Consider the following 23,914-nt stretch of genomic DNA (forward strand, 5'->3'; position numbering starts at 1 on the left):
CTGGAATTGATTGACACCTGGATATCTAATCCCGCTTGTCCATGCGTCCCTGATTTCAATGGTTTCTTTTCTTGCCTTTCCTTTATTACTGTAGTTATAGCTCCTAATCATAAACATAATACTAATACAGTTGAAAAGCTCCCTAGGGCTGCATGAAATGGCAAGTAAAGTTCTTCATTAAGCCACGTTGATCCAATTCGTAGGTCATCTGCAAGCTACGGTGAAGCTGAGCCACGATCTGCAATCATGCAGCCGACTCGCCTTCCCGAGGCCTTTGACATGATTAGTGCAGAAAGGAATGGAACACAGACTATTCTGGAAAGATGGGAAAATTCCCGTGTCATTATTGGTCAGATCTCAAATCAAGTACAATAGCGACCCATAGATTTGCATTGCCAATTCCATGGCTAGCTAGGTATAGTATCCCTGTCGAAGCGGACTTCTTCACAGCTTCTATTTATACTAAATAGCAGGTTTGCCTCAACTTGATTGTTTCCCGTCCAGATGTGATAGCTAAACTCATTCTCATCGGTGGATGGGAGCGGTCGCACGGATACCACTCGAAAGCTCTGCTTTGGGTACCTACAGCCCGTCGGGAAAGAACGGTGAGCAACCCGACCCGGTGAGCATTTAGGGTGCATGAGCTCATGGACAATCTCCGCATTGCCCAAACGGCTCCTGTCACATCCGACATGCGTCGAGGGCTTGCAACAATGATATCAATGGGTGATAGTAGAAGGCGGTCAGAAATCTAGAATGTGGAAAAAGCTGCATGAAAAGGGAAGAATGGTAAAAACTTGACCAGCTGATGGCGAAAGATAGGCCAGTGACGTCAGATGCTTGTGATGGGGGGTAGAGATCGAATAGGGGAAGATAGGGCATAGGGCTGTGTTCCGCCTGAGGCTCAAAGTGGAATTGATCACGTGATTTGTATATCACGTGTGTGGCCTATTCATGTCACGTGCGATGTCGGTAAAATGATTAATCCGCCATAGCAAAACAGCCATGGGATGGCTTGTGCTAATGGACATTGCGTCTCGCCAATCTGATAACCCGCCATCTCGCTGACATGCCACGAAAGCTGCGGGCTGCTGCCCAAGCGGCAGCAAAGTCCATGAGTAAGTAGTCGATTATACCCGCGCCTCCAATCCCGCGCGATTGTCAACCATGAACGCGTTCGCGACTAACATGAACCTACCAGGAGATGCGCCTCAGAACCCTGATGCGTCTGACGATGAGATGCTAGATGCACCCCCCTCAGTACCATCATCCCCTATGCCAGACTACGATGATTCTCCCGAAGATCATGATATGCAACCCGCCGGAAGCGACGCTGAGCCCGAACCTGCACCTGCACCCGAAGTCGAGGTCGAAACTCCTGCTGAAGGAACTCCTGCTGAAGAGACCCCTGCTAAAGGAACCCCGGCTGAATCCAAGGACGATGAAGGAATGAGCGTAGCAAAACCTGCGGCTGAAGATACCCCTCAGATTGCGGGCGCAGATGATACCCCAACTTTCACCGGTGGCCGTCAATCCGCCATTCCCCGCAAGCGTCGCATTGGTCGGCCGCCGAAGAATCGGCCGCCAGACTGGGATGCGCCAGATGGCCCCGATACCCCACTTCGAGTTACAACTCCCGTGAAACGTCGCAGAGGTCGCCCTGCTGCTAGCGGTGGACGATGGGCGCGAAACCGCGGGCCATCTCATCTAACCCAGGTTCCCGTCGACAAGGAAGGAAACATGATGGATGTGATCAATGATGAAGTGGCTGTCCCTCCCGACCCCAAGGGTTCCACCAAGGTCGATGAAAATGGCCATCTGGCCGATGGACGCGAGTACCGAGTCCGCACTTTCACCATTCTCAACCGCGATGACCGCTTATACATGCTGTCGACTGAACCGGCCCGATGCATTGGTTTCCGTGACTCGTACCTTTTCTTCCAAAAACACAAGATGCTCTACAAGATCATCATTGATGACGACGCCAAGCGCGATCTGATTGAGCGCGATCTCATCCCCCACTCCTACAAGGGTCGAGCCATTGGTGTGGTCACCGCACGCTCCGTGTTCCGCGAATTCGGCGCCAAGATTGTCGTCGGCGGCAAGAAGGTCATCGATGATTACTATGAGGACGCTGCCCGTGAACGTGGTGATGTGGAGGGTGAGTTGGCTGTTCCGGAAGACAAGCTGCCCGGCCCTGGAGAGCCCTATAACCGCAACCAGTATGTGGCCTGGCATGGCGCCAGTAGTGTTTACCATACCGGTGCACCCTCAGTGCCTCTTGCTGGAGGAAAGCCCGTGGACTCCAAGAAGCGTCGGGTCCCTGTCACGGATGACAACTGGATGCTTGAGCATGCACGTGCGGCAAGGTACGTTTCTTTTTCTCCAACAAGCCTCGAACACCATTAACATATTATCTAGCACTTTCAACTCTAAGATTGTTGAGATTCGCCGTGGTACTATGGGAGGTGTGTATGATGTTCACACCAACACCATGCACTACCCCCAGATCACGCAGCCCACCCATGTCCGATACGAACGCGTACCGCCATCAGAGGCTGGCTCTACAGCAGAACTGATGACCGACCTATCATCCCTGACCATCGCAAGCAAACCCTCAGTCAATCAGTCACTGACCAACGCGCCCAACGACCAATCCGCCGAGGAACCATCCTCATCTTCCCTCAAACCTTCCAACTCCGATATCCAACAGGATTCCACCGAGCAATCTTCAATCTTCCCACCTGTCAGCAAATCTCTATCTGACCGTCACGTCATCCAAGACATTATCTATGAAACCCCCTCCCACTCGAATATGGGACTCCCAGGTCCCGACGGAGATATGCACACCCTCACTTCGAACGGTCTAGTCAGCCTGGGTGGGCCGCTGCACCCAGAGTTCATGAGTCCTGAAATCATCGCCATGCTTCCCGAGGAATGCAGAGAGGGCCTCCTGGAGCATGCAGCTCATGAGATCGAGTGGAAGTCCAGGTGGTCGACTGAAGCTACCGACGGGGCGCGGGGAAAACCCACTAAGAGCTACGCGTGGTATCCCTGAGGTCAAAAGTCTGCTAGCTAATTTGCTTGCTTGCTGTCAACGATACATGTTTTCAATTGCCAAGGAGTTCATTACATCCTGGAGGCGCTTTGTTTCTTTGTTTTCTTTCGGCGAATTTGGTTTAGCATGGATATGGGCGACCGGTCATGGCGGATCAAGCCATGGGAGTTATTTTAATTACCTTGATTTACCTTGTGGTACTTTATGTTCCACGATCTATGAATCGTGATAGTTCCAATTGATTTGGTAATCATTCATGCAGATCTGGTCGATCGTACCATTTTTCTTCATAGATCAATAATAGGATGCTTGAGAAGATCAAATGGTCTAGTCGAATTCATTGTCCATGGACAAAAAAGCAAAAGAAAAACTAAACCTAAGCGAAGGATAATATATGTTGACCATATTCATGGTGTATAGAAGAGAACTGGCGCCAGGGAACATCAAAAAGAGGCTTGCTTGCAAGTGAACAACAAAAAATACAATGCATCAGTAAGGACGAGCCCAAGGGGAAAAATTGTGTATGAAATAAAAGTCGCGAGGCATTCTACATGGCCATTTCCGCGCGCAACTTCTCCAATTCTGCCTCCTCGTCGTCCTCGGCCGCCGCTGTCTTTTTGTTTACTACATCAAGGTTAGCATCAAGATTTGTCACAGCTATACCAAGCACCAAGTACTAGTACGAGTAAACTTACACTCGGAAGTTCCAGCAGCTGGTAACCGGTCCAACTGTGTATTGACCGGTACGGGACCAGTATTGAGCATCCGCTCATCCATAGCCTCCTGCTCCAGTCCCTCCAGCTCGGCATCAAGCTCGTCCTCGTCGATCTGCTCGCCCAACGGAACAGAGGTAATAGCGGCCCCGACCTCGTCTGCCAGTTGGTGTTGTTCCTGAAGTTTGCTCCTGCGTAAATGGTCAGTGTCGAAGACAAAACAAATCGAAAGAAAAGACCGCCATACATCGTTTCGTCAACCTGATCAATGCTCATTCCACCGTGAATCTGCTCCATCGCTGTACCGGCATGCTTCATCGCTTGGAGAGTCTCGTAATTGATATTCGCCGCTTCGATCGAGTATACTTGTTGCTCGAGCTGCATGATCTGTGCTGATGTCTGCTCAAGGGTCTTCTCATGGGCCTTTTTCCGTCGTAGGGCGGCTTTGGCGGCTGCACATGACGAATGTTGTTAGTTTACTGTACGATGGTCTAAATTTCCTTATCGTTTTGTACGTAGGGAACGAGAGTTATGAGTCGTACCGTTCTTATTCGTGTTGACGTGCTTCCGTGCTGCGGCGTCTTGTTCTGCGATCTGGTTCTCAAGGTGCTTCTCTCGCTTCTGTAGCATGTCCAGCTGTCCGCGCAACATCAGGATAGCGTTCTTGGGCGCCTCCTTGCGCTTCTGGGCGGATGCGCCGCCGAACCAGGACCACATATTGTGCGATGGGGGTGAGGTTGGAATTTGGGTGGAACGGGGATTATTTGTAATTTGAGGAAATTCAGGCAGCACTGGTTGGTCTCGTGGTTGGTGGTATGTAAGTAAGTCCAGTGCGGATTAGGTAGTCAGATGAAGGCGGAGAAGGTGATAGGCACCAGGAAAACACAGGATAGGTCGGAGAGGACAAAGAAAGGGAAAAGGGTGATTTGACAGCCCGCGAGAAATGGTTGCGTCGAGGGTGCCGGTATCAGATTGAGGATTGGGAGAGATCGCTGATAAGTCTTGTGATGAAGTCCGAAATGGAGGGGAGCGGACTTTCCCCTCTGCGCCTATGACATACGAGCGGTCACGTGATTATATCAACCATCTTGGTACCTACGGTTCAACTTGCTTTCCTCTCTTCATCCCAGGGATGAATGGGCCGCGTCCCTCAACTCGTGCGTTCCTGTGCGATCTGCCATGTCTTGCTGCCGATTCGAAGATTCGTTTTTTAGGCTGGTGCGTCTCTTCTCGGACGTCCCACTGAAGGATTTATATCTAAATCACTTGCAGGGGTCTTGCTTACATGATATAACAGTGTCAGACAATATAATGTCGCGATAGGCCATCTGATCCTAGAACACAATTATCCACGCAGCAAGTCTGAATCCAGTACGGTTGCCGTGGATATTAATGCTGTCCTGGAGAGTTTGACGGCGGAGGATCTACGCGTAGGCACTTGGTTGAATGTGCTGGGCTATGTGCGAGATTCTACCACTCCGGAATCTTTTTCGAGTCAAGTGGATTCTCAAAATTTGAACAGCACCGTTCCTATCAAAGTTGCGTCTCGTCCGGTCTATATTGAGGCTGTGATGGTTTTTCCTGCTGGAGCTATCGCGTTGGGGGAATATGAGCGCATTCTTCGACATGTTCAAGATGTGGAGAGCCGTATCAATTACCGGGATGGATGTTGAACAAATATACCAATTTCCACTCTATCTTTTACGTGAAAAATGAGGTATTCGAAGTCCTTGAGGGAACAATTAATGCAATTTTAAATTAATACATGTCGTGCAACTGGAGCAATTCGTTAGACTTGACCAGTATATCTATAAACTTTTAAACACCAATGCAACATGCAACCTTAAACATTTGAATGAAGATGGGGTATCGATGCCAACGCAATCGGAACTTAACAAACCAACCAGAAAAGCACTGCCATCCTGGCCTAGACTGTCTCAGTCTTTTCCTCAGCAACAACAGCCAACTGCGCCACTCTCCTCGCCCTCTTACCATCCAACTTCTTCTTCTCCTCCTGCATGCGCATGATCATCGTGCTCTTCTGTCTGATCTTGTGTCCATACTTATAAAACACAAACGGAATCGGGATGATCATCACTTCCAGCAATCCCAGAAGAGTACCTGACCAATGCGGACCAAGGCTGTCATACATATAGGATCCAGCAAGCGGGAGTACTCCACCAAGAATACTCCGAACAACCGAGTTACCCGCCAAGGCAGACGCCGCGTACATTCCATAGCTGCCGGTGAGATAGTTGGAGGCATAAATGAAGACACCGGTGTTACCCGCTCCGAAGGGAATACCGGCAAGCAAAGGCACAATCCAGGGGATGGATGCTGGGGAACAGGTCCAGGCGAACCAAAGCTCACCAATTGGAATGAGGATAGAGCAGATGCAAATAAAAGAGACCATGGCTTCGGGTGGGACTTTACCAGTCTCGGGATCGATTTCGTGCTTGTTAATCAAGCGACGGACGAGAGGCTCACAGCCAATTGTGAGTACAACTCCGATTCCGATGCCGAGGAAAGAGAGGCCGGATAGACCGAGGGACCAGCCACGGATTTCCTGGAAGACTATGGGGTAGGCGACGAAGCAGAGGTAAAGAATACCGTAGACGATGGCGACGTAGATATCCCAGAAGATGCAGATCGGTTCGGTAACAGCCATCACGAATGGACGGCTGAGGTTCAGCTTTAGGATCTCGGTTAAACTATCCTTGCGGTCATAGCGAGACCACCAGCGGGAATCACCGGTCTCCTTGCGCAGTTTAGCGGCCTTTTTCTGTAGGAGGGTTGGACCGTATGTCTCCTTTAGAATTATAGCGAACACCAGGGCTACGCCAGAGAGGATTAGCACGATCCAACACATCCATCGCCAGCCGAGATATTGGGTGACGAATCCTCCGATCACCGGACCAATGACTGGTCCGTTAAGAGGTCCTATACTCCAGATTGAAATTGCCAACGCGCGGTGCTCATCGTCCACGATATCAGCTACCATGCCCGGTGCCGTGGATATCATGACACTACCAAAGAGCGCACCAATAAAGCGAACAACAATCAACGTCGTCACCGACTTGGCGAGGGCACAGGGAATGATCATCGCGGTAAAGACAATCATGCAAATCACGCAGACTGGTTTCCGGCCATAGACTTCACTCAATGGGGCCATGAACATGGATCCGATGGCCAAACCGATCAGATAAAATGTCAATCCCAGAGTCACGACCGTCTCGGACTTTCCGAACTCTTCACCGATTTGTGTGGTCGCCGAGGTATAAGATGTCGAATATAGCACGCTATGTATATCAGCCATAGGAACTAATGAACGGCTTGAATCCCACTTACACAAGGAGAGTGTTCCATGCCAAAAAGAAGATCCCCATGGCCTTATAGCCTATGCTCCAATTCTTCGGGTTCTCGGGGTCATCTTCTGAATCCCAATCGACTTCATAGTTCGGATCCGAGGTCGCATTAGTTGCGATTGTAGTCACACGTTCTGATAGCGACATATGGGAGGTTCGTGAGGCACGCGCTGTCAATACCTTGTCCAGCCCATCCTGATCCGCTTCGGTGTCTACCGAAGAGACAGTCTCGGCGATAGAGTCCGTGTCACGATCATTATTCCTTGGACATTTCCCATGGGCATCCAGAGAAGAGTGCAGCGACGACATCTCCTTGGATTGTTGATGAGTACAGAGCTCAATTAGGTTCAGATGATGAATTCCGACATGAACGATTGGGGATGAGAAGCCGTGTCGTTATTACAGAAATTTCAGACGCTAGAGGTGGTCCAAGCTAAGGTAAGAGCGAGTCTAAATTGAGGATAAAACAGTTTCCTGCCCTGTGGATATGGGGATCATATGTATTGCGTGGGGATTAAGTTACGGAGTACTTTTTAGATAAAAGAACGGGTAGAAACGGTAATTTCCATGAATATCAATCTGGAAAATTTTCTTAGTCACAGTACACCCAGACCATGTGGGGCAATAAGTGGGCAAGCGATAAGCCTAATTGTTGAGCAATGCCGAGTCAATAAGTTTATTCATAATATTACATACGGTGTACATTATCTACGGAATACTAAGGTATATTTACGGGATTCCAAGGTCCATTCCGTTCTGATTCCGATACCTCTCTATAACTATCTGATAAGTAGACTTCCCCGTGGGTAAGACATGGGGGTGACCCCTATCTTCCTACGGTGTAAAGTTGTCGGGATTAGCCTACAGCAACTAACGTGCCGGTTTGCCGAGATACGCAATCGCTACCTGTAGTCACGTCTAATGGGTCAAGGCTATAGTTGGATTGGAATATCATAGCATATGCTACGTGGGTGGAGACCAAATTTTCTGCGAGGCTCGGATATGTCTCCAATCATTTCTGTGAATATACTCCGTATACTGCATAAGTATCTCAAAGTATTTCAGGTCAATCGGGCATGAAAAGTTCGGATAAGCTAACATCCCGATCCATTCCAAGCGGGGGCGGTAGATGCCGATGTCCTAGACCGTAGCGTGAGAATGGTGCGGAATGGGTTCCGTTTGTTGTTGCAGTATTCCGCAGTTGGCCAGGCCCATACGGAGGTAGAGGGGCGCAATTCTTAAAAAGGTGGGCCCAACCCCGAAGCGAGGTGAAGAAAAAGGGAACAAAGAAAAAACTTCGGGGAAATCGGGGAATTTATCCATCGATGCCTTATCAATTGGGCCAACACTCGCCATGCCCTTCCTGATTCGATGCAAGTTCAACGCTCGGTCCAACCATGGCGCGTGGTGGCTCTCGTTTACCTCTAACCGAGCAGTCAAAGCTCTAAGCGATGAGATGAGACGTATTCAAAATTTTGATATAGCTAAAAATTGACTTAGATATAAATTATAATCCTTGACTCTTGACTCTAGACTCTTCACACTTTACCTTCTTTGTTCTTTCTGCGAAGACTTCTGCAAACGCCACGAGACAAAGCCATGGAGAATTGAAAAAAAAAATAGATTAACTTGACAACTTTTGAGTTCTAGATGGCCTAAACTCCTATCAAGTGCTGTCTCTCGTTGTACTACTTCTTCAGTGAAGAGGGGTGCTACTCTTCCGGCCTTCGTCCTACCATATTCACGCTTCCACAACACGATGACCTACATACTTCTGCCCGTGCTGGGCTTGGTGGTTTTATACTTACGCCATGTCAACACCGCTATGAAAAAAACACCAGAAGAAGCTCACAACCTTTCACCCAAACGCTGGACGGTCGATGAAGTCAAATCAGCTTATAAAAAAGCCAGCGAGACTCCCGTTGACGTGTCAAAGAGTCTCCCACCAAAACAGACCCGCCGCTACATCGTAGTGGGTGGATCCGGTAAGTCTCTTCTAATGACGCAAGCTCGAAATACAACATTGGTATTTCCAATGAAAACAACCCCACCATATCACTAACAACAGTCTAGGCCTTGTCGGAGGCTGGATCGTTCAGCACCTACTATGCCGCGGCGAAGACCCATCCACAATCCGCATTCTAGACCTCCTCACCCCAACAAAAGAGGTTCTGGATCTGGGAGTCACCTATATCAAAACAAACATCACCGACAAACTAATCGTCGACACCGTATTCGAGCAACCATGGCCACAATCCGTTTCTAAACTTCCTCTAACCGTCTTCCACACTGCCGCCATTATCCGTCCCCAGGATCGTCTAGAAGCTTTCCTGCCGCTATGCAGCAACGTCAATGTTGAAGGTACCCGGAATGTGCTGAACGCTGCAAAGGCAAATGGCGTTAGCTGTTTTATCTCCACATCCTCCGGTTCGGTGGGTCTTCACCGACCAAATTTTTGGATCGCGCCGTGGGATTCGTTGCCGAAGCGCGCGGTGCAGATCATCAGTGATGATGGAGCGTTACCGCAGCGGCATGATGAGTATTTCGGGAACTACGCCGTGACCAAGATTGAAGCGGAGAAGCTTGTCCGGGCATCGGATGATCAAGCGTCGAATTTCCGGACGGGGTGTATTCGGCCTGCGAATGGGATTTATGGCATTGGAAGTGATGTGGCGATGACTATTACAGGTGTTTACCTGCGTAGTGGTGGAAGTCCAACGTGAGTCCCCTTTCACATTTCTTGTCTTGAGAAATGATTTTGCGATGCGGTACTAATGTGATTGTTTCTAGCTGGCTACATCCTGTTATCCAAAGCTTCGTCAATGCGGAAAACGTCTCCATCGCCCATCTACTTTACGAGCAACGAATTATCGAGCAGGGAAAGCCCGGCTCAACAGTTCCTGATATCGGAGGCCAGGCTTTTGTGGTGACGGACCCCAACCCGGCGATTTCCTTTGGCGATCTATATACCCTTTTGGGTACGCTTGCTCAAACGCCTATCGCTTTCCCAACTGTTCAGCCTATTTATCTGTTTCTTCTTGCGTATGTCATTGAGGCATACTCGTTTGTTCAGTTCAAGTACTTGTCTTGGATTTTGCCGAAGATTACGGGTGATTTGGCGCAAATTCAGCCGTCGTTGTTTGCTATTTCGGATGTTTTTACGATTGCGGATGACTCGCGGGCGAGGATGTCGCCTGAGGAGGGTGGGTTGGGGTATAACCCACCACTGACGACGATGGAGGGTATGTGTAAGGAGGTGTTGCATTGGAATAAGAATGCTTTTGCAGATGGGGCTGCTGTTGATGAGAAGGTAGGACCTTTGCGGGTGACGGAGACTGGGATTGATGTTAATCTTGTTGCGCCGGCGAAGGTCTGATAGGGAGTTGCTTCCTTTATTTTCTTTTTTATAGCATTACTTGGAGTAGGACATTGTATATATTTTAATTGAACTTTTCTTCCATTTAAGGATTGTTCAGATTGGAAAATATCATGTGTTGCTATCAATTAAAGGCACACTAGTGCCGGGATCATTCAAAGATCTAGGACGTACATAATCTAAGTTCGACCCTGATTTGATGAGAACATTGTGTTATCTCAGTATCTGATATTCTGGCCTTCCCAGGCCATCACAATGCCGGATTACTTGCAACGACATGAGATCGGACATTTGCGAGAAAGTGTCGTACCTGCGACACCCGCAAGATAAACAGATGTTGCCATGAGACTCCGGGAAACGTCTCTAAAACGAAGACGAGGGCTCTGGCCCTGAGGCACACCGCCCAAAGGCCTGCTAACACCTTGAGAGAAAACCCCTCAGGGAGTGAGGAAGAAAGTCCAGAGGGGTCTTGCACCTGCAAACCCAAGAATTGATGGGAATTTCGAAATGATGCAATCGCATAAGAGGAAACAAATGCCTTAGCGCGACTGCTGCTGTGCCATTTGTCTCCGATGCTCCAAAATTTGCATCCGAATACCCTCGGACGCCAGTTCCACATCAAGAATAGCTCCAAGTCCCCGCTTCCAAGTCTCTTCCAGACTCGACAACTCCCCAAACCTCGCCTCCTGAGCAAGCTTCCGCTGCTTATTCACCTCTTCCGCACTCTCCTTCGTCTCGGCCAGCTCCTTCTCAAGACCGCCAAGAATGTATTCAAGCTGCGAGTTACCGACTAACCACGCGTTCTTGCCATGCTCATCGAGGAGAGTCAGGTTCTCATGGCGCTTAGACAGATGTGAACTTGATTTGTATGCGCTTTGCAGCGCCTGGCGCCATTCGTCGAGATTGGGGCTCTCGCCGGCTGCGGCGCGAACTGGGGGTTCGGGCGCCTCGTAGCGAGTTAGGTCGATTCCACCGGTGAGAGGCGCGCCGGTCGCCTTGCGCTCGAGTTCTTTTTGGATGAGAGGGGAGTAATTTGGTTCTGGGGCTGGTGGGATTGAGGGGTGAATCGTGGAGGAGTGTTCTGGCGATAATTCGGCGTTGATGAGCTGCTGAGCTCTTTGGTACGCGGAAGCCGAAGGCTCAGCGTCGACGTCTAGGCTCAATTAGCTTCAGTGTAAAAAAGCCTTGATGGAAAGAGTTCTTACAAGGTAAAGAGTCGTGAGATTCGTTAATGAGAGGCATCTTGATGTGGATTGGTGGAGACTTGAAGATTAATCTTCATTGTCGAAGCAATTGCAGCGGAAAGCGGTATGGGGGCATGTCATGTGATCATGTAGATATTGACGAATCAGCATCACGACTTCACTGTTTGTTATTGCTTCAAGCTCTTATGCAACTACAATCCAGGGTCCGATTTTATCTGGCGAATCAGATCTCATGCAAGACGATTCACGGTGTAACCATGATGACCACAGCTGCAAGACTTACCTGACAGGTCACCGCTGATCTGGATATACGAAAACCTGCCTCGCTTAAAACTTGATTCTTATTGAAAGGTCTAGACATGTGAATATTGAGAAGATCGGATTCATATCTGCACTTATTTCCGTGCGGGGAAAGTATATTTCGCTTCCTGTTTGGGCATCGGAAGTACATGACGATCACAAAAATCCCTGCAGGTTCCTTGTCCATCACACATTGTGGAATGTGACCCTCGCAATTCTTACCACGCCGAGCTAAACGATCTTCATTGTCACCTTTACTGCTTTTCTAGCCATGAACTTCCCGTCTTAAATTGTGCTCAAATATTCGTGGTTCCCCCTGTGCTTTTCCAGGGCGCATCCTGGTATCCTAGTCTATACATTTTGCTCACCCCAACATGATGAATTTACGACTGAGCGCGGCATTCGCTGCGATTGCATTGATGCTTCTAGTCTTTCTACAATTACTGGGAATGGTACAAAATACTGAGCAAGTCCCCGCATCTAGCTTTAGTCGAAACTTCAACCAGTGGCGAAGCAGAGCCAGTGCTGCGACAGCAGCTAACAATCGGTTTCTGGTGGGTGCCGGGAAGGCTGATGTGACAGGGTACAACCTCTATCCACATTGACTATAGTCCGAGAGTTAACACGCAACAGTCCAGTAGTTGAGGTTGATTTCAACGGCTATGCTAGCCTAGATCAACTTGGGACGGGTCTGCGACAGAGAATTTATTCACGTGCATTCATATTTGCAGACCCAAACACTCCTGATGATACGTTCATCTATCTGGTTCTAGATACCCTTGCAGGTGACACTGCCGTGCGACATGGGGTCTTGCAGGGCCTCGCAGCGCTTGGGGGCGACTATGCACGCTATGGCGAACATAACATTGCACTGACGGGAACCCATTCCCATTCTGAACCTGGCGCGTGGATGAACTATCTACTTCCTCAAATCCCGACCAAGGGATTCGATAAGCAAAGCTATCAGGCGATCGTTGACGGCACGATCTTGTCTATTCAACGTGCGCATGAAAGTCTTACCGCAGGGCGCCTATCTTTTGGGTCCATTGACCTTGAAGATGCCAATATCAACCGTAGTCCATACTCTTACGATCAAAACCCCGAGGAAGAGAAGTCCCGATACTCGGCCAATGTGGAGAAGACGATGACCCTGCTCCGCTTTGATAGGGAGTCTGATAATAAGACTGCGGCTGTTTTAACCTGGTTCCCGGTTCATGGAACATCCATGTACAACAATAACACCTTGGTCACTGGGGACAACAAAGGTGTGGCGGCCTATCTCTTCGAGCGCAGCATCAGTGGAGACTCCCGGTTCGCGGACGATGTGGTTATTGGATTTTCTCAGTCCAATGTCGGAGATACCAGTCCCAATATCCTGGGTGCCTGGTGTGAGGATGGCTCGGGAGAGATGTGCACATATGCGGACAGCACCTGCGGTGGCACAAATGAGGCCTGCCATGGTAGGGGGCCTTTCTTTCGAGTCAAGGACAATGGCGCCAAGAGTTGTTTCGAAATTGGCCGGCGTCAGTACTCGGCGGCTAAATCGCTTTACGAGCAGATGAATTCCAACGCGACCACAATTAGCGGCAGCTCAGGTGTCAGATCTTTCCACGTATATCAGGATCTGAATGGTTACACATTCCCGTCTCCATTTAATGGCAGCACGTTGAGGTCATGTCCCGCGGCATTGGGGTATTCCTTCGCCGCTGGAACCACCGACGGCCCCGGAGCCTTCGATTTCACTCAAAATTCGAGCAGCCCAGCCACTGGTAATCCATTATGGCTCGTTGCTCGGGCATTCATTCATCAGCCAAGTGCAGAACAGCAACAATGTCAGGGGGCCAAGGATATTCTCTTGGATGTTGGAACCCTCACACTACCTTACGCTTGGGCCCCAGACATTGTGGACATTCAGGTTCTCCGGGTGGGGCAACTGTTTCTCATCGTTTCGGCTAGTGAAGCTACGACCATGTCGGGCCGTCGCTGGAAGGAAGCTATTTCCAAGGGCGTCCAGGACACGCTGGGCATCTCTGACCCTCTTGTCGTTCTAGGTGCCCCGTCGAACAGTTACGCTCACTACGTTGCGACAGAAGAAGAATACAGCGTACAACGATACGAAGGAGCATCGACCTTGTATGGGCCGAATGAGCTTGCGGCGTACATCAATCTCACTCTGACATATCTGCCGTACCTCGGTAGCGCCCAAGATATTGCCAATCTCCCAGCCATCACCGCAGGCCCAAGTCCACCCGTCAATACCAATAACTCGCTTAGCTTCATTACCGGTGTGGTCTATGATAACGCTCCTCTTGGCAAGTCTTTCGGGGATGTGATTTCGAACCCCAGCAAAAAAAGTTACAGCCCCGGCGATACAGTTAACACTACCTTTGTGGGTGCCAACCCTCGGAATGACCTTCACCAGGAATCTACATATGCAGCAGTTGAATTTTACAACTCCACTGGCGATTGGGAAGTTGTGCGGAACGACCGTGACTGGAACCTTGTATTCCTGTGGGAGCGAACCAATAGTATTCTCGGATACAGCGATGTCACCATTCAGTGGACGATCGAAGACACGTATTACAGCGTGGACAATCCAAACACTTTGCAGGATGGGACCTACCGCATGCGCTACTACGGGGACTCAAGGGATGCCCTTGGAAACATTTCGCCCTTTGAGGGCATCGGGGGGTCCTTTATGGTGGCTTCTTAGGACTGTCATTGGATCAACAGGTTAACCCTGTGGCGTATATGAAACGAGGTCCATCGACACGTTAGTTGTATTCGTGACCAAGTAATTAGTTCCCGTAATTAATCTCCATAATTTTACTTAGTTCCCATCTACCAATTACATCGCCCAAAACCAGCTGCAGTCAAAATGTGGATTTTCTCAACCAATCATAACCAAAGATGCATAGGCGGTTACTGCAACATCTCTTTGTCGCGCGCCTTGGATCGATCTATTTCTAGTGAAACTGGTACATCTTATAATATACCCCTGGCAATGGCATTAACTCGACTTGGTTTTTCAAACAATGAGGACTGGACCATCTTTGCTATTCAAAGTAATCCAATATGGATACTAGTTCAACGCCTTGAATATGTCTCCTTTCTATTTCCCTTTCATACTCTCTTTGCATCCCATTTGGCCTCATTCTCATGTTTCCTCCGGGGCAACTCTTCTTTATTCTATAAACCGGTATAAATTATACCATGCCCCTCATTTATTGAAGTCCTGACAGCCATGCGCCGCTCTCATTGACTCTCAATGTGCCATGCCTTCCTTTGCAGACCATCCTGGACCTTTTGTCACCTGAAACTGTCTTTATATTCCACTCTTGTCATCCATTTCCCTTTAGCGTCTGCTCCAGTCTGTCGTTTAAACTTCGGCTTCTAAGAACTTCTTGGTGATCTGTGCAGATCCGCCGCAGCATGCTGCTCTTTCGCTTTTACTTTTTGCTGCTCGTGGCCTGGTCTTGCTCGGCTGGTCCGATCTCTCGTTCTGCTGTTCTTGATGACCATCCGCCTTATGTATCGCCAGCTGAGACACCTGTTTCTACGGGTACGAAGAGGCTGGCTGTCCGCGATGAGGGGGAATTAACGATCGTACCTGTTACGCCGTCTTGGATACTTTCGTCGAATACCGCAAAGACGGCTACTGTCTCTACTAGTACTTCCATGATGCCGGTGACTGAGGAACAGAGTATTGAGACTCAAAGCATATCTGTGACGCCGTCCTCTTTGGCTACCCCGAAGGAAGAAGTTACATCGGCTTTTACCTCGGAGTCGAAAAGCTCGCTTTCTACCCTGTCTTCTGTGATTCCGACAACTGTTTCCACTGCTACATCTTCGATTCTAATCTCAGGAAATGGCGATCATGTGGCAACCTCGGCTGTTGTTCACACAACGTCGAGACGTAGTGCAACTCAGGCAAAATCGAGCGAATTTCTTCACACAACTTCACCTTTATCTTCTCCATCTTCTCCTTCTTCTTCCTCGTCTTCTTCGTCTTCTTCGTCTTCTTCGTCTTCTTCGTCTTCGTCTTCTTCGTCTTCGTCTTTTTTATCTTCAAGCATTAGCAAAAGCGCCTCATCAAAGGCTTCTTTCAAAAGCGAAGACTCCACGTCGCTCATTTCATCTTTTGGTTTATCTCATACTCCGACTTTCTCTTCGGAAAAGGCGTCACCAACTATGACATCACACCATATAACAAGAACATTAACGAAAACAATATTCCCTAATGGAGTCACTCGCAAAGCTTCACTCCAAGGCAAGACCTCCACGACATCCGATAAATGTGAGGGTTGCTGGACTACCACGACCACTATCTGGTGGAACGCCACCACTGCAACGACGACGCCATCCAAAACACAAAAATCAACTCATATACGGACATCGTCTAGAGCACTGATACCGACCAAGACAGCAACACTCTCCAAAACACACACACCAACTCAAACATCAATACTGTCACAGAATAGAGTATGGCCATCCAGCACCTCAGTCTACTTCGTGACAGGCAGCGTAATCGAATATGTCTCCTACGATCAATCAACACCATACTCCACAAGCATAATCATTCCATCATCCACACAGTCCCCGAGCAAGTCTTCAGACACAGAGATATCCTTGACATCAATCAAGGCAGCAGTTTCTTCCCCAACTACTCAATCCACGTCGTCAACAGTCGAAGAATTGGAGACCGTCGTCACGGTTCACGCAACGAAAACGGCAAAAGTTACAATCACGCAGCCTGGTCGTACAATTACTGAGACTGAGAGCCCTGTAACAGTTACTGAATCCCCTGTTACAGTTACTGAGTCCCCGTTGACGGTTGTTGTTATGGAAACACCCTTGGAAACTTACACACTTGGTGTTCAGACTTCTGCTGAGACACCGACATCAATCGCTACTTCGTCTTTATCGGAGAAGACCTCATCTTCTGCTACGGCTCTCTTTTCCTCTACAATTGTGTATCCCTCTACTACCATGCACACATCTACCGTCATGCATACCTCAACAACAGTGACAACATCAACAGCTGTGGAGACATCGACATCAACAGCAGCAGTCACAAAAACAGCCACAAGGACAGAAACAGAAACCGAGACTAAGATTGGAACAACCAGCTCAGATGATGGCTTAGCTGTTGTTCCTGTCACGCCCATAGTCATTACCACGACAAAGACTGTTACTGTGACTGAGGCTACGGCTACGGTGACTACAACAGTGACTAAAACATAGTCAGCAGCATTTGAAGAGTCGAGAATTTCGAGCCGGGGTATAACCTAGCGGAAATTCATGTGGGAGATTGGATGAACTTGGACAGAGATCAATGCATTGACACGTTTCAAATTGTATTTTTTTCTTCAGTATTTGGTTGTGCATGTTTGTCAGAATAGCAGCTTGAAGTGAATGATGAACCTTGGAAGAGATGAACAATTAAACATTATTTTGAAATGTATCAACATAGATGGTGAATTCAAACTGGATTCAATTGTAATTCGATATCTTGACGTTAGCGTCCACGAGTATTGGTAACGAGCTTTGTATTGGATTAGAAAGAAAGAGTTGTATATAGAACATAGCGAAGAAATCCATTATTATATGTATTTCCTTTAGTTACAACGCAGATAAAAGACCACCGGCCTCGGCGAACTTTTGCTGATATTCCTTCAAACTAGCCCACTGGCTCAGTTCTTCTTGATCTCTTTCATAATCGCTTAAATAGCTCATAGAACGGTCATTAGTTCGCGGGCTAAGACCCTCGGTTGTACTACCGGAGTCTGTCCCTAAAGATGTATGGCCTTCAAGACGGATGAGGGTATCGATGAAAGCGCGCAAATAGGATTCTGCTTCAGCGGCAGTGAGAGCGTGCGGATTTGATGATGGGTCGACTGGGGACTGTAAAGATGGATTTGTATGCGAAATAGCGTTTGCCGATTGGGTTGGCTTTGGGTAGTGAGGTATGTTGAGGAGGGTTGATGCCACTAGACGAATTTTACTAGTCTATTGCATGTTAGTATAGTTAGAGTGGTGTGTATTGGTGAACTTACGATGCTGGCTCCATTAGGCTCCATGTTGACTTCGTTGACAGTTCGTAGGAGTACAAAAAGGTCCTTAATCACTAGTTTGCGCTCTTCGGCCATCATGCGGCCAATGCAATCGGTCTGTGCATCTTCAAAAGTGTGGGAGAAAACTTTCGAGGGACTTGTAGAAGTGGCATCTGATTTTGTGTTCAAGAAGCTCTCTGTCTTGATGGGTGGGATTGCGTTGAAAATCACGGACTTAGCTGGATTTCCGAATTTGGTGTAAGTCTCGTAATAATTCCAGTATTTCTCAACCAGCCAGGACCGAGTGGATAGTTGGCTAGCGTATATATTGGCCTTTTGGATTTCGTATTGGATGGCTCGTCGTTCTTGGTTGATATGGTCATCAGGGTATTTAAAGATCGAACCATCTTGGCCCATTCTAGAGAATATGTTGGCTTGTTTTGGGTGAAACACTGATAACTCAACAGGAACATCTGAAAGAGCAGACTTGGCTTTTTGAAGACATTGCCAAAGACTTGAGCGCTGGTGTTCCCAATTGAAGATTTGACCGCTGCCAAAGGCAGTCTCCCAGGCCAACAGGGCGTTGTATGAACTGTACACCCGGACGTTTGCATTGAAGCCAACTAATTGCGAGACTCGGCCAATAGGCTGTTGATCCACGTGATCTGGGAAAAGAAACTCATCATCGACTTCGAGTGGAAATGGAGGGTAGCGCTCCGTAGGAGTTTCTGGAGGTACGTGCATCTTGATGTCGGATGAGCCAAACTGAAGTAGAGACTGATATCCAACCAAGGATACATAAAAGAGACGACGGCCAAGCTCTTGCGTGATTAGATCCACATTTTTGTTATCAGTGAGACCCGGCGGGGAATCGTCCCGAGACATCCCTGGAGACATTTCTGATGTGGGAGACATTGGACTGACCCCATCCACGGCTAAAACATAAGGGAGACCTGATACAGTAGGTTGATTTGTAGGAGAGCGGCAAAGATCATATACCTGCAGCATGGTGCGGCATTCAGCCAAATAGATGCGACACCGACGCATGCTGTAGACGTAACCTGCACAGACACCCAGAAAATAACTGATAGCGGCGTCGTAAACGGTTGCATTTCGGTCAAGATATCCAGTACCTCGGGCCTGGATAGCAACATCATGGCACCGTTTTACCAGCGCGATCGAGTTCGGAAAGGCGAAACGTTCGGCTTCAGTGTTGAGTCTTAGTTTGGGTCGCCGGGGGAAGGATGCGACGAGAAACCCAATCATCGAGGCCAGAAGAGCCAGAAATGTACCACTGGTAGCATCTTCTCGACGCTCGAAAGCAGCTCGAAAAGTAGGCTCGTGAGGAATTGGGACCAAGGGATGGATGTAAGTAAAGAAATCGTCAACAAGCAGCTGCACTGTATGCAAAGAACAGATAGCCTCTGCCGAGGTCGGTAAAGATGACAGTGGTGTTTCCGCAGCCCGGTATGTTGAAGCCTGGGAAGCTTGCGGAGTTGTTGCAAGCAGGATGTCATTCAGACTGGCCGGTGAAGCATCAGGCGGGGCCTCTAATTTCTGCTTCTTCAAGGCCTCTGCATGGCGATTTGGGGGCCCACGGCGTCTACTCGGCCGCTCGTATGTACATGGTATGTCCAAGCCAGCGCAGCTCCGGCAAGGAGGGCCACTGGCATCACACTTACATATAATATTAGTACCTCGGCAGAAAGGTTTCTGGGGGGAGATTCACCTTCACCTTGCGGATGCTGCAGGCATCGCAGGCTTTCCGCAACCTGGTTTTAGTGTCCATCCGTACGGAACTGGCTTAGCCCAACCGCGACAGTAGATTCAGATCATGGTCATGTGTGAAGTTGTATAAGCTTTGACGATGCAAAGCCAGGTACGTGCAGACACTGCGGGGGACCCTTGAGCGACCCACTTGAACCAAGTCGCGTGGAGCTATTGTGTGAACGTGTGCCGTGCCACTCCGCGAACTAGTTTCGTACCCTTGCTAGTACCACGAACGAGTGACCGCGAGACCTTTCCCGCTTCAGTTTCAACAAGGAACTAATTGAGTGGATCCCGAGATATCAGGTATGGCGGGTGAGGACCCTAGCGTGCACAGTTTTTTTTCCGGTGGGGTGATCTTCTTAGGGGCATGACAGCTTCCTCATTCAAGTGAATTAATGTTAGGCGCATCGGCGCAGACCCGTTCGGAAGTGATGGCGGTAAACGTTGACCGAACCTCGGATAGGGATGGTCACGTGCACGCAATCCGGGGAGAGCTAATAAGGGTCCAAGATATAGATAACAATGAATCTATGATTGGGTAGTGAGTCACTCGAGGCTATTGTATTTCCACAGTACAAGCAAATATACAGAAGGAGCGAGTATTATTACAAGAGGGGCCACTACAGGCCCACTGTTCATGCGACATTATGTTAAACCGTGAAATCATCTTGATAGGCATCACCCAGCCGCGTAGGCCGCTGGTTAGCAATCTGTCGTTTCTGCTCCAGCTCCGATGCCCACAGCGCAGCACCAGCTGCGGTAGTTATTAAAAACAGCATGGAAAAGGGAGGGATTAATTGCAGAATCAAAGCAACAGTTCCGAACCTATAAAAATTAGACACGAAGAAAACAATTGGGCAATAAATGAATGAACATACGTAGTGTACTGCAACTGCCGCCGACTCACACTAGCTTTCCGCTCCTGCTTAGTGAAATCCAGGAGCTGGAAATATCGCCAGTGATGGAAGGGTCCACCTCGATACCCAGTGAGAACGAGGAACATGGGAACTCCAGCCACAGGAATCAAATTCAACGGCAACAAGACAATGAATTCGAGAATCTGCCGTAAGGAGAATGGCGCATAAACCGCACTGGTTGTTGGCGTGCCAAGACGGCTGGTCGGGTCCCCAGCTTCAGGATAAATCACCCGCGAAGCGAGCACAAGCTGTTCCTGTCCCTCATTCACCAGGACGGAATCAAACACATCCACCAGTGTTTCATCGACGAAAAAGGCCTCAAACAATGCAGCCACAATCGCGGAACCTTCACCCAGCACCAGGAATGCACCGCTCACCCATGCTCCGGCTCCTTGGAAGAGAGCCAAGAAAGCCACTTGTGGGAGGTATGTGAAGAAGAATAGAAGAAAGTAGACGAAGCTTGAGAGGAGCACAATAGGTACAAGGCGCGCCCTAAATAAGGGCCAGAGGAAACGGTGGGTCGCAAAGTAATGGATACCCTAGTCAAGCAAGGTTAGTATCAGCTAGTAATGAGGGATTGTAGAGGAACTCCAAATTCATACCCTAAGAGGATACAGCCATGCTGCCCGATTCGGATCCCAAGGTCGTGGCGACATGATCCAAGATTGGGAATAATGGAGCTTGTTGCCTGTTGGGGAGACCTAAAGGTACTGTAATCCGGCTTCGGTTCTCCTGTTATCGATAAAATGATCACGTGTACGCTGAGTCAGCAGTGACTATTTTAGGACTGAAATTTTTCTCCTGGCGCTGTTTCCTTTTCTTCTTCACATAAAACTATACTCCTCCCTATTCACTTAAAAATCCACCATTGCAATGGGTTCTTTGAGGGGAAAAGGAAGGACAGACTGACTCTGCTGGCTTACCCCGAATGCTTCTTTCTACGTGGAGCATCTGGAAATATTAATCAGCGGTACATCCCCTTTTCCAACTGCTCTTGGGTTTCAATAACATAAATGAATGGAGTCTTTACTTTGAACATAACATATTCCTTGCTTGAAAAAGTGGTTGACAGTAGACCGATGGTTACATAAGGGTTTGAAGCCGTTGTGGTCAATGGGAAATTGATCCCTGATGTTCCTTGATCTCTTTCACAACCTGCTCCAAACTATGAACGATCGCTGTAGGCCTCAGCTCCGGAATAGCAGCATCTTGCCACCCTGTGCCAGTGCGATCAATCCAAATTGCCTCCAGCCCAGCGCTGCGTGCCCCCACAATATCCCACGCGTTGCAGCTGATCAACCATATCTCATTCATCTGGGAAGGCTGCTTGCCGACCATTCGGGCACAATGCTGATAGCTGGCAGGTGCTGGTTTGTATGTTCTCACATCGTCGACGGTGATAAGGTCCTGGAATACACTGGCGTGCTGGGATAAGTCTGGAGAGTGCATCACCGAGTTTGAGATCATATCTCTCGTACCATTGGAAAATATTACAGCGTGAAGGGTCGAGTCATTTGCGATTCTGTTGAGCGCTGAGCTTACATCCGGGAATGTATATAGTCTGTTATATGCTTCCATTATAGCGTGGATGTCTTTGTCCGGGAGTTGTTGACCGTGCTCATTTAGTGCTTGTTGCAGCGAGTTTCGGGTGACGGTGTAGAAATTTTCGTATTTGTCTAGATATATCCCTGTTAGGTGGTCACTGAAGGTAGTTAAGTCTGCTCACTCATGCTATTCAGTCTCCATGTATATTCCAGCTGATATCGGCGCCAAAGGGTCGAGATAGATGATGCTTGAGCTCCGAAGTGTGTGTCCAGCTGCTTGGCAATGGAGTCTGTAGACAACAATGTGCCGTACATATCAAACGCAATAATGGTTTTTGGCATGGCGATCAGAGAGTGACGTGAATTAGCGAAGTGTGTGAATACTAAGAGCGATTAACAGAGGAATACTCATTTTGTGGAGCGTGGATGATGTCAATCTTCCGTTGGCGGTCCGCGGGGTCACAACTTTCCTCCAACTCCAATTCCAACTTGGACTCCAACTCCTCAAACCGGAGAATTCAAAACCATGAGCTCAATATACCAATGACACATGAAAATTACACAATCTTCCGAGAATGTCTCTCGAGCGCAATCGTCGCGCGCTCCGAGAAACCCACCTCCAAACGCAGAACTAAAGTCAAGCGCAATGGACGTAAAGAAATGACCGTGACGAAGACCGAGGTATTTTCCGAACGAGCAAGTCCTGAAGAACTGGCCGAATTTATCGATGTATGGAGACACAATATTCCAGTAGACCGCAATAAAGCAAAAACTAATCATTCACAGTTCATTGCCTCCGAAACCTTCGATTCCTTCCCCGAAGATCTGAAAACACTTTCCTACGCCGCAATACAGCATAATGCGGAACTTGCGAAGAAATATATTCCACGCGATAACGACACACCTCTTGACCGTGCGGTCCTCGATACAATCTGCATAGTAACGCCCGTCGAGGTGACGGACTCTTTATCTGTGTACGGACTTATTCCCGACACGGCTGATTTCGCGGATTTCATATCTCCGGTTTTGTCGGAGTATATTGGTGGTGTTACGAGTGGTCCGCCAGCGTGGTCTACGACGAAGACGGATGCGTGTGAGATCTGTGAGCGGAATTGGATCCCGTTGTCGTATCACCATTTGATTCCGCGAGGTGTGCATGCGAAGGTGATGAAGAAAGGGTGGCATGATGAGTGGATGTTGAATAGTGTTGCCTGGCTTTGTAGGGCGTGTCATAGCTTTGTGCATCGGATGGCGGGGAACGAAGAGTTGGCCAGAGAGTGGTATACTGTTGAGAGGATTATGGAGAGGGAGGATGTGAGGGATTGGGCGAAATGGGTTAGCAGGGTGAGATGGAAGGCGACATGACGATACATTGGTAGTTATTGTTCATGGCGGACGTATAAGTGTATATTATTGATCTATTCAAGACGATATGTCGTGGGATTGGAATTTTGGGTTATGATACAGCATTGTCAGGTTATATCCAGTGGTAAAACGCCCGACCCAGATGCAAGCCATGTCGAAAAATTGTATGGTACATGAAACGGGGCTAACAGAAGGCCCCTAAAGTGCGAACAAATCAAATCTAGAAATACATGCGTACAGATCACTGG

The 23,914-nt window shown here is 48.6% G+C and overlaps 12 protein-coding genes across 12 annotated transcripts; 6 read left to right on the plus strand and 6 right to left on the minus strand.

Annotated features, from left to right (window-relative positions):
* Positions 1 to 1,069: 1,069 nt before the first annotated feature.
* On the plus strand, positions 1,070 to 3,058 carry N7520_007730 (chromatin structure-remodeling complex subunit RSC7; the record flags this gene model as incomplete). The annotated part of the gene is made up of 3 exons (XM_057141664.1): positions 1,070 to 1,118; positions 1,202 to 2,369; positions 2,422 to 3,058. 3 exons carry the CDS (start codon positions 1,070 to 1,072, stop codon positions 3,056 to 3,058), a joined length of 1,854 nt encoding a protein of 617 aa, XP_056995670.1.
* Positions 3,059 to 3,605: 547 nt separating this feature from the next.
* N7520_007731 (ESCRT-III subunit protein SNF7) lies at positions 3,606 to 4,488 on the minus strand (the record flags this gene model as incomplete). Its single annotated transcript, XM_057141665.1, has 4 exons — positions 3,606 to 3,682; positions 3,754 to 3,962; positions 4,019 to 4,223; positions 4,314 to 4,488. 4 exons carry the CDS (start codon positions 4,486 to 4,488, stop codon positions 3,606 to 3,608), a joined length of 666 nt encoding a protein of 221 aa, XP_056995671.1.
* A 415-nt stretch (positions 4,489 to 4,903) lies between these two features.
* N7520_007732 (nuclear telomere cap complex subunit Ten1) lies at positions 4,904 to 5,444 on the plus strand (the record flags this gene model as incomplete). Its single annotated transcript, XM_057141666.1, has 2 exons — positions 4,904 to 4,989; positions 5,069 to 5,444. 2 exons carry the CDS (start codon positions 4,904 to 4,906, stop codon positions 5,442 to 5,444), a joined length of 462 nt encoding a protein of 153 aa, XP_056995672.1.
* Positions 5,445 to 5,698: 254 nt separating this feature from the next.
* Positions 5,699 to 7,445, minus strand: N7520_007733 (MFS transporter; the record flags this gene model as incomplete). Its single annotated transcript, XM_057141667.1, has 2 exons — positions 5,699 to 7,070; positions 7,120 to 7,445. The coding sequence occupies 2 exons, from the start codon at positions 7,443 to 7,445 to the stop codon at positions 5,699 to 5,701; spliced, it is 1,698 nt and encodes a 565-aa protein (XP_056995673.1).
* A 1,450-nt stretch (positions 7,446 to 8,895) lies between these two features.
* N7520_007734 (putative 3-beta hydroxysteroid dehydrogenase/isomerase family protein) lies at positions 8,896 to 10,512 on the plus strand (the record flags this gene model as incomplete). The annotated part of the gene is made up of 3 exons (XM_057141668.1): positions 8,896 to 9,121; positions 9,210 to 9,855; positions 9,927 to 10,512. The coding sequence occupies 3 exons, from the start codon at positions 8,896 to 8,898 to the stop codon at positions 10,510 to 10,512; spliced, it is 1,458 nt and encodes a 485-aa protein (XP_056995674.1).
* Positions 10,513 to 11,051: 539 nt separating this feature from the next.
* On the minus strand, positions 11,052 to 11,754 carry N7520_007735 (pre-mRNA-splicing factor SPF27 family protein; the record flags this gene model as incomplete). Its single annotated transcript, XM_057141669.1, has 2 exons — positions 11,052 to 11,665; positions 11,718 to 11,754. The coding sequence occupies 2 exons, from the start codon at positions 11,752 to 11,754 to the stop codon at positions 11,052 to 11,054; spliced, it is 651 nt and encodes a 216-aa protein (XP_056995675.1).
* A 637-nt stretch (positions 11,755 to 12,391) lies between these two features.
* On the plus strand, positions 12,392 to 14,730 carry N7520_007736 (neutral/alkaline ceramidase; the record flags this gene model as incomplete). The annotated part of the gene is made up of 2 exons (XM_057141670.1): positions 12,392 to 12,600; positions 12,651 to 14,730. 2 exons carry the CDS (start codon positions 12,392 to 12,394, stop codon positions 14,728 to 14,730), a joined length of 2,289 nt encoding a protein of 762 aa, XP_056995676.1.
* A 719-nt stretch (positions 14,731 to 15,449) lies between these two features.
* Positions 15,450 to 17,261, plus strand: N7520_007737 (uncharacterized protein; the record flags this gene model as incomplete). Its single annotated transcript, XM_057141671.1, has 1 exon — positions 15,450 to 17,261. One exon carries the CDS (start codon positions 15,450 to 15,452, stop codon positions 17,259 to 17,261), a length of 1,812 nt encoding a protein of 603 aa, XP_056995677.1.
* A 378-nt stretch (positions 17,262 to 17,639) lies between these two features.
* On the minus strand, positions 17,640 to 19,859 carry N7520_007738 (uncharacterized protein; the record flags this gene model as incomplete). Its single annotated transcript, XM_057141672.1, has 3 exons — positions 17,640 to 18,026; positions 18,074 to 19,747; positions 19,800 to 19,859. 3 exons carry the CDS (start codon positions 19,857 to 19,859, stop codon positions 17,640 to 17,642), a joined length of 2,121 nt encoding a protein of 706 aa, XP_056995678.1.
* Positions 19,860 to 20,490: 631 nt separating this feature from the next.
* On the minus strand, positions 20,491 to 21,413 carry N7520_007739 (EI24 domain-containing protein; the record flags this gene model as incomplete). The annotated part of the gene is made up of 3 exons (XM_057141673.1): positions 20,491 to 20,665; positions 20,719 to 21,296; positions 21,360 to 21,413. 3 exons carry the CDS (start codon positions 21,411 to 21,413, stop codon positions 20,491 to 20,493), a joined length of 807 nt encoding a protein of 268 aa, XP_056995679.1.
* Positions 21,414 to 21,867: 454 nt separating this feature from the next.
* Positions 21,868 to 22,643, minus strand: N7520_007740 (haloacid dehalogenase, type II; the record flags this gene model as incomplete). The annotated part of the gene is made up of 2 exons (XM_057141674.1): positions 21,868 to 22,433; positions 22,484 to 22,643. 2 exons carry the CDS (start codon positions 22,641 to 22,643, stop codon positions 21,868 to 21,870), a joined length of 726 nt encoding a protein of 241 aa, XP_056995680.1.
* Positions 22,644 to 22,844: 201 nt separating this feature from the next.
* N7520_007741 (HNH endonuclease) lies at positions 22,845 to 23,666 on the plus strand (the record flags this gene model as incomplete). Its single annotated transcript, XM_057141675.1, has 2 exons — positions 22,845 to 23,030; positions 23,088 to 23,666. The coding sequence occupies 2 exons, from the start codon at positions 22,845 to 22,847 to the stop codon at positions 23,664 to 23,666; spliced, it is 765 nt and encodes a 254-aa protein (XP_056995681.1).
* Positions 23,667 to 23,914: the final 248 nt, after the last annotated feature.

The sequence above is a fragment of the Penicillium odoratum genome (assembly GCF_028828045.1).
Source record: "Penicillium odoratum strain IBT 22623 chromosome Unknown utg000005l_segment0_segment0, whole genome shotgun sequence".
In the NCBI taxonomy this organism is placed as follows: domain Eukaryota; kingdom Fungi; phylum Ascomycota; class Eurotiomycetes; order Eurotiales; family Aspergillaceae; genus Penicillium; species Penicillium odoratum.